This window comes from Apteryx mantelli, chromosome 6 (genome assembly GCF_036417845.1).
Source record: "Apteryx mantelli isolate bAptMan1 chromosome 6, bAptMan1.hap1, whole genome shotgun sequence".
Classification (NCBI taxonomy): domain Eukaryota; kingdom Metazoa; phylum Chordata; class Aves; order Apterygiformes; family Apterygidae; genus Apteryx; species Apteryx mantelli.
This window is the reverse complement of record NC_089983.1, coordinates 39596234-39611389: the sequence shown is the minus strand read 5'-3', so window position 1 is coordinate 39611389 and position 15156 is coordinate 39596234. Positions and strand designations below refer to the sequence as shown.

The following is a 15156-nucleotide window of genomic DNA, read 5'->3' as shown; positions in this document are numbered from 1 at the left end:
TTGGAAGAAATGGTGAAGACGTTTGTCCGCCTCCTCTCACAACGGATCGCGATGCTCTGCCGTTCACATGTGGCATTTAGCATTTGCCTTCTGCCCCTCGTGCTCGCCGCGGTCTCAGGCAGAGCAGCGACGGGGAGGCTGCGTGTCGGCTAAGGCAGGTCCGCACGCGGCCGCTTCCCTCTGCCAGGGTTGGAGTGGATCCTGGAGACAGGATATCTCTGATTTGTAAGGAAGCGCGACGGAGCGTGTGACTTGCATTTCAGCCCTCTTGGGGCAATAACGGTCAGCGCAGTTCTTAAAGGCGGATGAAGGGCTCGCTGGAAGCAAAGAGGCTTTCCCGCAGAGCAGGCTGCCCAGCCTCGGAGCCGGCAGCACGATCCCGCCTGAGCGCCGGATGCCTCTCGGGGCGTCCCGGTAAGCCCGAGCTCCCGTTCGCGAGGGGCAGCTCCACCAGGACGCTCAGGCGGGTGCAGGCGGGGGAGAGGCAGAGGCGGCTGGGGTGAAACGAGGACAGACGGATGTCTGCCAAAAGCGCTGGAGTGACAGCGCGACGTGACAGCGCAGGGCACGGCCGCATGGAGCCGGATGGGGCTGCATTCCCGAGCGGAGGGGAGCCGCGGACGGGCCGTCCTGGCCGTCGGGCTGGCCTCCTCGGGGCGCTTCTGGAGCGAGCGCCATGAAGCTGAAGCTGCGGTGGTGTGCCCTGCGGCTCCCACCCCGCTGGCTGCCCCGGCTCCGATGTGGGAAGCCCCTCCAAGGCAACAGAGGCCGAAATCTAGTTTGGTGACTTCTGCCCTCCGCACCCAGAAGCATCACTTTTCTGTGCTACGCCCTCCCTGCGTGTTTCCGTAGCCTCCCTTACATGTGTTTTGTGTTATCCCACCCCCAGTGATCGAGAGTTGGCTGGAAAGTATGTTATCGAATTCAGAGGGAGCATTTCATTTCCCAATTTCATCTGGATCCTTCAAGCATCTCAGACCATTTCATTTCAAGGATGGGAACAGAAGAAAACATATCTTGTTATATTTGGAGAACATAATTAATGTCTTTTGGCTTTGTGCGCCAGCTTTAACAGAGACCATGCCAACCCAAACGGCTGGGGAAGGAGGGATTATAATCCATGCTATTACCCTGCTCCGTGAGACTTTTATTGGTGTAGAGGTGTCTTGAAATACACCCTCCCCTGTCACCCCGAGGTTACGTTCTCATCTTGGATGCAAGACTGGGGCACGCCTCAGTTCCTCATTGGCGTAGTAGCGGAAGGATTCCCACAGGCATAATCTCACCTACCGTAAAGACTGCTCGACAACATCAGCTTTATGAGTGTTGGTAGGGTAGGTAAGACTTGCAGTGCGTTTTGCTGTGAAATACAAATACTGTGCAGCACTCTCCATGCTGCAAACTTCAACTCTAGGTCACAGTCATCTAAAGATTCGCTGTGACTGGCAAGCCGAATTATCTGGGGGCTCTTGTCATGTTATGTCAGCAACGGTGTCCTGAACAAGGGGACAGTGTGAATTTCCATCTCTGGTGTTCCAGGTTGGCAATGAGAAGTGGGTCAACTCTTCTAATGCCCATATGAGAAATAAGTATATCCCATTCAGGCACGTTTCTCCAGTCTTCAGGCTGCGCAGAAGACGGATTGAGAGTGCCAGAAATGGAGCTCAGTGTACTTGCAAGAATGGCCGCTCTTTCAAGACGATGTAGGCAGTAAGGTTTGTAACATCCTTGCTGAATTGCCACTAAAGTTCAACATGGAAATTCCCACTCTTGGCGTGTCTCCTCTGATGAGCTTCAGCCAGTGGCTTATTGCCTGTATAGCCAGTTTGGCCGAGGCAGAGTACACATTTGGGCATGTTTTTAAATTTCACCCCACTTCTATACACCTTCATATATAACAGCTTTTTCTTCATCCTTTCCTTAGTAAACAAAACCATTTGGTTTAAGACGGTGTTTTTTAAATTTTCCAATCACAATGTTTTAATAGTGTGCATTATTTGGAAATTGTTGTTTCCCTTCCCTGGGGCAGTTGTTCCAAGCTCTCTCCTCCAAGCCCCAGCGTGCCAGTGGCTGGAACGGATGCGCAAACTTTCTAGCCTAGTACACTGGCCTGGCACCAACTGCTTTAAAAACTGAACCATTTCATGAGCAGTAAAACTTCCAGAGATGGATTTCCAGTGGATTCGTATTTTGTGCTGGGTTTTCTGGTGTCCCAGGGGGATCAAAATGAGTGCTCTCCCTCTGCCCTCGTGCAATGCCCCAGAAGAGGGGGAATTGGCTCACGCTCAAGGCCTGACCCCAGAGGTGGTGTGAATGCAATATCAGCTTGATCCCCTTGGCCCTCAGAGCTCCAATTCAAGCGTTAGCGCACTGGCTAAATGCCATATACATGGAGGCACAATGCCAGTTGCAATGCATTCGTTGAAATAGTGCCCATTTAAGAAAACCATGACCTATGCCTTTGATTTACAGCTGATTTGGACACTTGCATTGCCATGGAGGCACCAAACCAGCTGTGTGCGAGAGCCAGATCACACGAATAAATTATGAGTAAATGCCATGCACCTCGCTCCATTTGCTTGTGAAGCAGATGCGTGCATGGGATAGCTGCACTCCGAGCAGCAGAGAGCGCAGATGCCTTCGCTGTAGTGCAGAGGCCCAAAACTGGAGTTTTATAGGGGCAGTGCAAAGCAAGCCTGCGTGTATATTTGTGAGGGCACTGTCTGGGGTAAGGGCAACAATATTGCCATTGTGCAAGCAAACAGGGACTGATTTTTAATCTGCATCAGATGTAGGCAAGGAGGGAGGTCACCTTTAGCGATCTTGTAAGCATAACCTCCTCTGTCTCGTACTGTTTGAGTTTGCAAGCTGGATCCAAAGCAAATGGTGGGAACACAAAAGAGGCTGTAGGAGGGCATCTTGTGATGTGCTGGGACAAATGGGATGCTTAGTAAAACAGAAGGTGTTCCCATGACTTTTGGCAAGGGATATAGCTTGACAATCCACAGCCTCTGTGGTAATCTTGAAGCTACGAGAGAGCCAGAGATATCAGAGGTTTTGTGTCGATGAAAGGAACATGTATATAATTTATCTTGTCTGAGGAACTTGAGGCTGTTTCCAGTGGGAAAGCTGAGCTGTAATTAGGTTGCCGATGAGCCTTGTATACAAACTGTTCAGCTCTATAAACTACGTGTTCAAAAGCATCCCTTCTCCTAGGGACTAACCGAGGAAGAATTCGAGCATTATTTCCAGGGAGCTGATTGATGCCTTTCTGAAACCAGATGCTCGGCAGCCAGCCACTGCATTTACAGTAATTGAAAGCCTCTAGGCCTGTTGGCTTTTTTAGACTGTCACTAAACCCCACAGCTGCAAGGGGACACTTCGGTAGAAGAGTACCCTTACTGAATCGGTTTCTTCATTCATCTGTAGCTATTGGAGTGCTTAGTTACAAACCTGCGGGGCTCATAGCCAGACCACCTGCATTGCTTGGGGGCTGAGATGCTGTGACCTGCCCTGAGGCGCTCCCTGGAGAAGGTTCAGCTGGACCTGGGAACCTTAACGGTGCTGGTTGGGATGCAGAGGTCTCACGTGGACACAGGAGATAGTGCATGTTGATTTTTTTTAGTTTTTATTACACCAACTTGGAAGTACTTCTTAAGTAAAACTGATAGAGAAGCAGGGTAGGAAGGACCTTATGGAATAGTCAGCCTGGTAGCCTTTTTGCTGCCCAGCCCTAGGTTCAAACCAGGCAGGTGACGTGAGGCCCCCAGTCCCCACTGGAACATGTTGCAACTGTGTGCAGGAGGACACATGCATCTCTTACATGCTCTGAGCTTTGCTGTTAGTCTCTCACATATGATAGTCCCAATTCCCTGAAGTGGGACTGTGGAGGATTTGTTTGTTTGTAATAGCCTGAATGAATCTGTCTGTCTTGGTAACTGATGTGGCTCCCAGCACCATACCCAGACCACCACACAGTCTGGTGTGTTTACTTTCACAGCACGTTCACATGGCAAGGAAGCACTATTCCATTCCCATCTTAATTTTTCCCTATCTATCTAGATAGAGAAAGGAGAGAATGATTTTTATGAAACACCAGCCAGCCCAGTAAACACGGAAGCACTGTCAAGAGCCCCCTCTTTTACAGCATTTGAGGGCCCAGCAGTAATCAGTAATCTTCAAAGCTCGGGGGCTGCAGTGGGCAGGGAAGCACAGAGGAAGACAGCGCTTTGCTGAGCGATGTGGACCGGAGGAGGCTAGGCAGGAAGCCTGGCTTCAGCTGCTCCATTTATTGACACAGCGGCTCTGCTAGGAAAATCTGATGCCATAATAAGACGTAGTAGAAAACTGACCACAGTCTGGTCGTTCTGTCTCCTGTCCAGCTCAGGCTGGCTACATGCAGTGTGTAGTACGATCGCATCGATGCCGCCACAGTCCTTGGGAGCCCTGAAGTATTTGTCTGCCGAATGCTGTGTCTCTGAGACATACCCATCTGGTCTGAGAAGCAGTATTTCAAAAGCTGTTGCTGTAGACCCTTCGTCAGCATTCGGTGGGTGTAGAGAATCAAAAGATCAGCTGCTGTGTTGCCCGTTCTCTGTCCCTTCTGTTTTAAATGAGTGTCAGGGCAGTTTTTTCTCTATTTCCTTTTGTGGTAAACAGGGAGAGTGGATGTGCATTGCTATTCTGAGGCTGTTTGCAGAGCCTGCTCAGCTACATTAACAAATGCATCCTTTATTAGCCATGAAACAAAGTGGTAAAGCTGGTCACTTTACCAGCCTGGAGCAAAGAATGAACCTAAATGCTGAAGGAACAATCAAATTTCTTCTTTAGCTGTTCACAACTTTAAATTGACTGAATATTTTTGCTGCCCCAGCAACAGTGGAAATTATGGTGCTAACCCGGGCATAACTGCCTCCTGGCTTAGCCGAGCCTTCGTGTTGGCACACGAGTGAACCTGCGGCAGTGTTTATGAAGTTGCCCCGAGCGGCAGAGACGCTGGCTGTGTTCTGCAGAGGTGTAAACTGTAGCGCTCTGCACAGCTGACTTACTTACATAGCGCTGCGCACGAGGAAGCAGATGTACTGAATATTTGCTCTGTGGTTAAGAACGTCTCATAACAACGTGCTACTGAAATATGCTCTCAGGAGCTGCTGTAAGTGTTTGCTTGTTAGAGTTAAGCACTGAATCAGTGCAAACCAGAAGGGTGCAGAACGGCACACTGAAATGAGGCGAATACTAGGGAACCATCATCTGGAGAGAGGAAAATCAGAGGTTAACATATTTCAGCCAAATGCTGATATCCCGGCTGGAGCGTGCAGTCTCTGCCAGCCAATCATAGTTGGGCCAGGGTAGGACTTTATAATAGCAAACAATGATTCCTCACTTAAAACAGGTCGTTTTGCAGTACTCCATGCGCAGCAGGACGATGGAGCTACAGCGAGCAGAGGCAGTTGCATCGCTGCCCAGCACCTTCGGTGCAGGCTGTTGCCCAACGCCTTTCTCACCGCTCTGTCTTTCAGGCCACGGGGAATGTCACTGCGGGGAGTGCAAGTGCCATGCTGGTTACATCGGGGACAACTGCAACTGCTCCACCGAGACTGACAGCTGTGTTTCCAATGACGGTCAGATGTGCAGCGGCAGAGGCAACTGTGTCTGTGGGAAATGTCAGTGCACCGAACCTGGGGCTTTTGGAGAGACGTGTGAGAAATGTCCCACCTGTCCAGGTGTCTGTAGCACTAAAAGGTACTCACAGCAGTTTTCAGGAGGGACTTGTCACTGGTAGGAAGGGAAACTCTGGTTCCTTGAACCCTTTTCAGCTACTCCAACTCCATTAAACTGGGGTGGTTAGCCCCCTGCAAGCCTGCCACAGTGTGGGCCCTTACTAGGCTCCCCTGCAGCCTGAAAGTATCCAAAGAAAAGCGATTGCTTGAGGGACTGGCCTGCCACAGGCATACCATCATGTATTTGGCTGTGTTGCAGGCACTGTGTGCACACCACAAAGCAGCAAGCGTTGCTGCCCAAGTCCTCGTGATGGTTCATGTCCCACCTCATTTCCAGTACTCTCCCATTCTGTAGGAAAGGAGGGCAACCCAAGTTCTGCTGCACCCTGAGTTGCACATTTCTGGGCCCAGAGAGCTCTGAGCTGTGGATCAGGGGATGACTCCTGCTCCACAGCGACAGAGGTCTCCTGGACGTCAGCTCAAGACTGGCAGAAAGCAATCCATGCTGTCCACCTTGATCTGAAGCAGCATGAATATTGCAATATCTGACGTGCAGCTTCATTGAATCCTCCCCCAAAATAAAGTCATCCTTGAGTTGGAGATGGTTGGCCATAACGTTTCTCTCTCATTTGTGGTGCAAATGTGCAACAAACACACAACTAACACATCAAGATTCCCTTTCAGAAATGGTGTAGGTGGCAGGCTTGAGAGTTCATGTGGTTTCTGATAAATGCTAAATCTTTCCCTCTGTGTATCTTTTTGAAGGGACTGCATTGAATGCAAGCTGTTTAACTCAGGAAGACTGGCTGATAACCAAACCTGCCAAAAACACTGCAAGGATGAGATCATCACGCCCGTGGATGTTCTCAGTAAGTACGCAGCAGCAGAACTGCAGAAGGCAGTAACCAGTGACTGCTGCACTGAGCGTGTCTTAACCACATCAAGATGTATTTTTAAAGAAAGCCTCAGGTAGCACCCTGTATTTAGAAAGCATAGTAGGTGTCTCCAGCCTGCGATCTGTATTAATTTGAATGTTCATGTTAGCAATTCTCTCTTGCTTTATGTTATTAATTCCATATTAACTGCACATTACACCTGCAGTTTCGATGCTGAGTAAAAATAATTTGATTTTAAATTGCATGTTAAATTCTGGATCCAAGCAGTGGTACATGATGGTAGTACAGCGACCTTGTTCCCTTTTAGAAGGAAACTCATCAGTCTTGTTTAATGAGGTCATTTAGAAGGAATAATTATTCTTATTAATTGGACATGCTGGTTTGTTATAGATGTAAGACAACCTATTCCCTCTATTGTAAGGATATTCATATGAAAGTCCTGGATGTGCATTTGCTGTTGATGTTCCGCTTGAAAGCAGCTGTGACTTTAATTTTCTGAATTAACATCTTAGTGGTTAAAATTTCATGTCCTGCTACATGCTGCTTCCTTGTCTGCCAAGAGCCTGCACTTTTACCTTCCTCCAGAGGTGTGAATTTCCCTTTGTTTGAGAGCTAGATATAATGAAGTTTATAAAGAGGAGGGCAGTATGAAATCAGCTTCCAGGGTGGTGACCTGGAGATCCTTGCAACCATCTAGTGAGGAGGAAACTGCTGCAGTTAAGTGACACCCCTTAGCTCTCCTCACAGACCAGGCTGGACCATGTTGCAAAGAAATCTCTCACTGTGACAGCACGAGACCTCCCTGGGTGGGGAGGGAGTGACCTCAGAAACATTTGCATATATAAATGGCCTCTCTAGATTATCAAGACCACTGCTTTGAGGAGCTTACAATCAGAGGAATCTCCCATACTGAAAAAATACTCAACTTCTAAAAGGACTTTCCCTAAGAGGCGTCATATTGCTAAGATATTTGCTTGCCTGCATGACTGAGATATGGAGAATATAACTGAGGAAAGATGGGCCAGATTCGTTAGCTGGCATAAACCAGCATCTCTCCATTTAAGCAAGCTGAGGCTGTGAGACCAGGCTAGACCCATTATAACCTAGATCCTTATTGTGACTTTCAGCACGCCTTTCCAGGCAAGAGAAAATGAGGCAGCTGGCTAGATCATACTATGTTTGAAGAAGTTATTTGGAGGCTTCTAAGCAATGGCCTGGATCCTTTGCAGCACTACAGCTGCATGGAGTATGTCCAGGCTCAGTCACAAGATTTTCTCACCTGCTGCACTGAACATCCAAGTCCGCTCCTCTTAACCCAGTGGCAATGCATTGTGCCCCTGTCCTGGGGCAATTGCCTGTGCAAGGAGCAAAGAGAATGGCATGAGAGCAGATGAAAGGAAAGGTTAGACAAACCATGAGAGAGTGCAAAAGTGCAAAACATCTCCATAAAAACGTGCTCTCCAAACTTTCTGAGAATATATCTAGGCTTCTTGGAAGAAGTAAGCTTTTAATAGAAAGCAAAACTGTTTTGGAGATGATGAGTTTGGCTTTGGTTGTATTGACTGTTGAAAATCATCCTCGGCAAGCTCCTCTCCTGACTTTTGTGTCCTCTTCTAGAGGTCATCACACGTGTGCATGCCCCAGCAGATGACACCTCTTTCTCCTCCTTCCTCCCAAGCTTCATTTGGGGAGTCCCTGTGTGCTGTTTGAAGGAGTAGAGGGGACCAAACTGTGACAGCTCTAATCCCAATCCTGCCCCTAGCCTCAACAATACACCTTGCAGGGAGGGATAGAGAGGTGGGTGTGTTTGGATCAAGCAAGGATGAACTATGATGTCATTTATAATATCATCCACATTTGACATTTTTTTTTCCTCCTTTTTTCCCATAGTTCATAGAGGTAGGAATGCTATACATTGCATGTCCTTTCTCTCCCTTCCTCCCAAGCTGCTTGCAGGTAATGTTTTTCCTATTGACTCTTCTCATCTGCCATGTCTAACTTTTAAATTAAATGACCAATGGGATTTTCTACCTTCTGCTTTGGGAGGCTCATTCTTGTTCCTTCCATCCCCCCCTGCAGTTTGCCGGTGAGTGAACCTGTTTCAGCTCACTGCAGGCGGTTAGAAGACCATTTTATATACTTCCAAACCACAGGAAGCTCTTTTCTGATGACTGGGCTGGCCTGTGTGTGTTAGAAGCCAGCAAATACTGGGGATTAGAGCTCAACTCTCACTCCTGGGTATTGCACCATGGCAAAGCCAGCTTTGTGCTGCCTGCACCCTGGGAGGTTAGGCTGGCCTGTGGTTTGCCAGCTCCCCCATTGCTTTCAGAGAAAAACACAGCCAAATTTCTGGTTTAAGACTTTTGGGGGAGTTATGCTTATTCTTCTTTTGAACTACTGCAGTCAGGTTCTGGGAAGTGCTGAGCTTTTGGGAGCTCAGAGCACTCAGCATCTTGAAGATCAAGGCTGCTAAAGACAGAGCTAAAACAAAATGTTCCTAGAGAAACTGCTCAGGGACTGCAGGCTTCTTCACAGGCGGACTCAGCCAAAGCATTCTTATATTATGTAACATATGTTAAAAATTCCTGCTGCAAAGCAGAACATTTTTTGATATAGATATTTGCCACCTATAGCCAGGACACTTAGGTCTGTGCTGTCCCAGGGAACCTTTTAAGTATCACACTACAAGGAACATGTCCTGGAAGTTCCCAAGCTCCGTTTTGGCTCTGGGTATGAAGCAGCCAGTGCTTCAAAGCTTTATGAAGCAGAGGCATCCGACGTTGGGCTCGTGAGCCAGCGCTATGCCTTTTGGGAGGTTTGTATGACTTGCATTATATTCTGCAGGATTTCCTTCACTTTTGCAATATTAAATTTCCAGTCTTGATGGCTCCGGAGAGTGTCCTTTAACATGAAAGTAGTGTGACAAGTCCAGTGCTGGCCTGAGCCTGCCCAGAGCACACGTTTCGCAGGGCCTGAAAGTTCAGTGGTCCATCACTCCCCTCTCTGGGGATGTGTGATCTCGGAAAGCTAGTGAACGCCCACGGAAATCATTACGATTGAGCTTTTAATCACCATATATATTAGCAGAATAATGGTGAAAGTATGGGATTGAAAGTAGTTGGGCTTGGAGGAACTAAGATTCACTGCTGAAAAGTACAGGAGAGTGTTGGGCAAGAAATGTGGCAGTTTTGTCTGTTTAAATCAAAATTAGTACTTTGCTTTGTAAGAGCAATCGGCAGTTCTCCAGCCCTGCCTTCGATACCACTGGTGCAGACAGAGCAGGTTTTACGAGCATGAGGTAGGAACAGCTGAGGTTTGTCCGCACCAGGAGTCCTGCCAGTACTTGTCAGAGGTGCCGTGGCAGCTGGGCTCAGCGCTGTTGAAATGGAGGGTATTCGTCTTCCGAATGAAGGCAGAGCAAAGACATGGAGAGGAAAGACAAACAGAAGGGAGAGAGATAAGGGGCTGAAATAGCAGCGGTCATTAATGCAATCATTTTTCAACGTGATGGACATGCGCAGATACGACTGACAAGAAAAGCTGTGGGAAGCAGTTTCCAGGTGCCGAAACCAAGGTCACTTCTTTGTCAGCCAATAGGACCTGGGTGCTCAAATCTCTTACTCTTATTTGAAAATCCCAGTCCACAAACGCAGGCCATGAAGAGCTGTGCTCTTGCAGAACTGCTTGGCATGCCTTAAGATGCTGCCCCATCTGTTTCCTACCATCTCCCTTCACTGTAAAAGAGTGCCCAGGTGCTGTGTCCGTGTAAGGAAGCAACTTTGCTGAAATCATCACTGAAGTTATAACTCTAGCAGCAAACCTCAAATTATCACATTATCACAATTGTGCAACAGCCTTGCTACGGAAGCACCTTTTAGTGATCAGAGCAGCAAAAGCATCTGCTGGGTGCTAATGTTATGTTAAAAAAACAGACAAGCAAGCAGCACCTATATTTCTATGGAAATCAAGTAGTCTCCTTTCTTGCAACTCCCCCATCTCCACATCCTCTCCTTCCACTAACTCCTCCCTTTCTCCTATTTCCTTCCCTCCCCCTCCCCCTTTTTCCTCTTCTAGCTCATCCTTTAAAAATAAACTTCTTAGCTATTTCCGGAGCTGAAGCAGTTCAGCTCAGCTGGAATGCGAGCCGGAGATGGACTGTGCTTCTGATAATGTCCCCATTTGTCTTACATTCATGGCTCTCCTCAGAGAACGAATCAGTGCCCATCACTTTTCTTTAGCTTTCAGACTTCAAGCAGTTTAGCAAATTAAGAAGAAAGTGGCATTTATTTCCAAAGTAGACTTGTGTGAAGGAAAAGTGTATATTGTGTATGAGATCGCTTCTCTTTGCCCTGCATCTTCTGTTAAGTGAAAAGTTTTCTTGAAAAGTAAGTCTGGACACTACTCTTAATTATTACTTGTCCTGTACCAGGCTTTGCCTGCATCAGCATCCCTGTCTGCTCAGTGCCGTAGGAGCGGCTGAGCTTAGAAAGGGGCTTCTGAAACGCTTCCTTCAGGCATTGCTGGTGATGGGTCCGGAGGACCAGTTACCCGCCTCAGCATGCTTGGCGAGCAAATCCTGAGCTTTTTTTGTTGCTGAGCCTTCCGGAGGGACTTGGCAGTTTTTCACACCTAGCCCAGGTCAGCAGAGCGCTCAGTGTCTCACGTTTAGGCCGCAAGCGCCATGCTGGCTGCATAGCTCAGCTTAACTTGTGGAGAGGAGGAGGTGGCATTGCTGTCCCCTCAGGTGGCTAAAATACCCGGTGCGCGCTCCTGCTGGCCCCGCCGCCTCAGGCCGCCTCCTGCAGCGGGGAGGCAGCCGGCAGCGGCTGCAGGGCGGGAGAGCCGGGTCTCCGCGCGCTCCAGCGCCCGCTTCGGCCGTGCCCCGCGGCGCGTGCCGCAGCGCCAGCCACACGGGTTTTCACACGCCTCTTTGTCATGCTGTGCTAATTTCCAAGGTCTCTTTTTGGTCCGTATTTCTCCGTTCCCTGGCATCCGTGGAAAGCACGGCTCAGCTTGCAGAGAGCACTTCAAAGCTCCTCTTGGGCACTTGTGTTAGTTCTCCCCCCCCCCCCCCCCCCAAAGTTAACTAAATCCGTCCAGGCTCGTTCTTAGACAAGTCCTCCTGCAGAGGCACCAGGTGTAGATGCAAAGCTAAGGCACCATGGTGGCGGGTTTTATGTTTTTCCCCCTTCCCCCATGTTGCGCTAATGGCTCCATCTCTTCCAGCCGTTGGAGCTGGGCCGTAATGTGCACCATATGTACAGCAGGAAGCCCCTCGCCTTGGAAGGAATTCGCAGTCCCCAGAGCTCCCCAGCTCCAGCCCTGAGGCCGGGCCTTTGGATGGAGCGGGGGCTTCTCCTTCTGCGCAAAGGCAACAGCCGAGCAGCCCACGGCCGAGCGTGCCGCCGCGTGCCGAGGTCCTTCAGCCGGGGAGGCCGCGGGACGGCTGCCCCGTGGCGCGTCTCCCGAGGTGTCCTGGCGTCTGTCGGGGCCAGTGCCGAGGCAGGGGCTCAGCAACGCTCTTCGTCTCGTTCCAGAAACGGATGACCAGAACTCAGTCCTGTGCGCCTACCCGGTCAACGACTGCGTCATGAAGTTCACCTACTCGGAGCTTGCCAGTGGGAAATCCAACCTCACCGTCCTCAGAGAGCCAGGTTGGCCCGCCTTTGGTTTTCGTTTTAACAGCGCGGGCTGCCTCCCAAGAGGTGACAGGCCACTGCTGAACGTGACTGGCCGGCAGAAAGGCACGTGGGAGCAAAAGAATCCGAGTGATTTAAAAATGAGGTGTTTTACAATGCCGAGACCCTGATCCAAATGCTCCCGACTTAGTAAAAAAAAAAAAAAAGGCTGAAGAGCTTTATGCCAGATGAGGATGATGAAATTCAAAACAGCTATTTAGGTACCAAAAACGTGTCATATACTGATTTTTAAATATATCCACTGTCAACGAAAAGGGGGGGAACAGGACACCTGGCGCTATCGTTCTTTAAGTCAGGATGTTAGGAAAACCCTGGAACACCTCTGGATCTTTTTAAATTTCCCCGAACTAGCTCTGCTCCAAGCAGCACAATGTAGCTGTGTTCCTGCTCCCCTCCCCTGAGGCCGCCCAAGACAGCTGTGTTTCACAGCATGTGCTGCGTATATTATTTTAATCACGTGCAATGCAGCTTCTCAAAGAAAGGCCCTTGTGGTATTGCAAGACGAGCTGGCCAGCACCCAGCAGTAGCTTCTAGCGGTCTGCTCTGGTCCTCCAAGATGCAGGCCAGTATGGGAAAAGTCTTAAGAGACTGCACGTTTCACTTGTGCTGCAGCTTACATTTAATTGAAAGAACAGTTGATTAGCTGACAATTAATATGCTTATTTAAAGTGTCTAGTAATCACCTGTCTTCATGTCAGTGTGGGCCAGAAGCTGAAATACATTTTGCTGCAGGCAGAGTGCTAATTTCAGGCCTTAACCACCTGTGTCTGCAGAGGAGTTACCCTGCATTAAAAACAGGCTTCAGGTGTGGCTGGGGCAGGGCTCTTCCACTGAAGTGCTGTGTGAAAGCTTGGACCTACTGGTGTCAGTGAGAACTTTGCCTTTGACCTTCATCTGGCCAGGAATGTTTGCTCTTGGATTTCAAAAGTTGCTTCAGTTTCAGAGAGGACTGTTGTGTTTTTGTTTTAATTTAGTCACTATTGCTAGCACTGCCTGAGGCCACTTGAGCAATGGCTGTGATCCAGGGCTTTACTTGCCGGTATCCTATCTGTGAGGTGCATCTGCATGAGAGCTGGTTTCTTTTTCCTTCTCCCCAGAGTGTGGCTCAGCACCCGATGTCCTGACCATCTTGCTGGTGGTGGGGGGCAGCATCTTGCTGATTGGCATTGTGCTGCTGGCAATCTGGAAGCTGCTGGTCACCATTCACGACCGGCGGGAGTTTGCAAGGTTCCAAAGCGAGCGCTCCCGAGCGAGATACGAAATGGTGAGTAGGGGTGTTGTGTGGAACGGCAGGGAGCTGGGCTGTGCAGATGGCTCAGTAGAAATGGAGAAGGGTGGTGGATGTGGGGGAATGCATGCACCCAACCCGTACCGTCGCTGGGGCAGAGACTGCCCATTGCTTCCCTGCAGCATCGGTTGGATTCAGGCACATTGCGCTGTCTTCACCAGGGCAAGCTCCAAATAGCCTGCAAACTTGTATCTGACCTTCTGGCTTAATTCATTTTCCTCCAGTGCTGGAGGGTTGAAGCAAGGTGGTGGTGGGAGAACAGGACAAACTCAGACTGCAGCTGTACTGTGAGAGCCAGGTTTTGTCCTCAGGTTTATGGGGAGATGGTATGTGGAAAATATTGGTGCTTGTCATATGCGATCTGTTGGAAGTTGTCAGTTGGTCAGGTCTGTGGGGAAGCATATTCTGTAAGGCTTCCTTTTTAGATAGGGCTGCTCAGCATCTGAGGGCATCACTTAGTGTATGCAGGCAGGATGTAAGATGTGCTAGACTGGGTCTGACCTGGTACTGCAGCTCCTGTGGAGTCATGACACTGTTTCTGTGTCTGAATGGGACGTTTCAGTCAAAGCCAAACGGAGTTATCTCCAAATTGATTGCAGTGGCAAGGGGGGCATTATACATACTTTGGTCACCACACTATTTTTTTTCCTTACTGTTGTTCTTTTCGCCTCTCTTTATTTCTCCAAAGGCATCCAATCCTCTCTACCGAAAGCCTATTTCTACGCATAGCTTAGATTTCACTTTCAACAAGCTCAACAAGTCTTATAATGGTACAGTTGACTGATCAGGCCTCAGCACGTGGGACTGCTGTGGGCAGTTGCTTGACTGTATTGCTGCTTACTGACTTGAAGATGGAATCCTCTTCGGGGGAGAGAATACCTTAAAACAGGACTGACCAGTGACAGAAGCCTGTTGTTTGCACAGTAAGGAGAAACGGCTGAGCAGTGCGCGCGTGCGCTGTATGATTCTGGACGCACAGACGCGAAGGCGGGCTCGCTGCCTGTGCTCATGGACTCCGAGCAGGGTGAGACTTCATACCCCAGCTTTCTGGATATATTAAACCTGCCGACTAAGTGAACCAAGTGCCATATTGCAGCTTTAGACATATCCCATTAGAAAGGGTGACTAGGCCAAAATCAGGGGAACCCATGCCATTGCAAGTTGTTAGGGGGAAATTAGCTTAAAAAAAAAAAGGGAGGGTGTTGGAGGTATTTGTGTAAGAAAATAGGATACAGGAGTTCTGCACTCTTTAGGATTTTTTTTTATATAAAAACAAAATAAAACTATTGTGCATATATGATGCTGTGAGTAGAGTCCATGGTGTCTTTGCTGTGCCCCATGCTCCTGTAAGCACATGTGGTGCTGCCTTATTTATTTATTAACAGAGCCTTTTCGGTCAAACTGTGAATATAGAAATAGGAACTGGAGCCACAGTGGCTCCAGCAGAAGGTATGATGTTGATTTAATACAGTGGTGTTGACCAAGGGTGAGGCTTGTCACATAGAGCTCACAGCCTGCTGCACCCGTGTTCTTAAAACAGAAGGGGAATTTTG

General features: G+C 48.9%; 1 protein-coding gene across 2 annotated transcripts in view; it reads left to right on the top strand.

Annotated features, from left to right (window-relative positions):
• ITGB5 (integrin subunit beta 5) overlaps positions 1 to 14903 on the top strand; it is an 80727-nt gene extending 65824 nt beyond the window's left edge. For both annotated transcript variants that reach the window (XM_067299321.1, XM_067299322.1), the window contains exons 11-15: positions 5520 to 5742; positions 6486 to 6589; positions 12154 to 12270; positions 13413 to 13579; positions 14292 to 14903. In XM_067299321.1, the coding sequence (XP_067155422.1) occupies positions 5520 to 5742; positions 6486 to 6589; positions 12154 to 12270; positions 13413 to 13579; positions 14292 to 14387 (707 nt within the window). In that variant the 3' untranslated portion in view covers positions 14388 to 14903. The remainder of the gene's footprint in view (positions 1 to 5519; positions 5743 to 6485; positions 6590 to 12153; positions 12271 to 13412; positions 13580 to 14291) is intronic.
• The last annotated feature ends 253 nt before the right edge of the window (positions 14904 to 15156 follow it).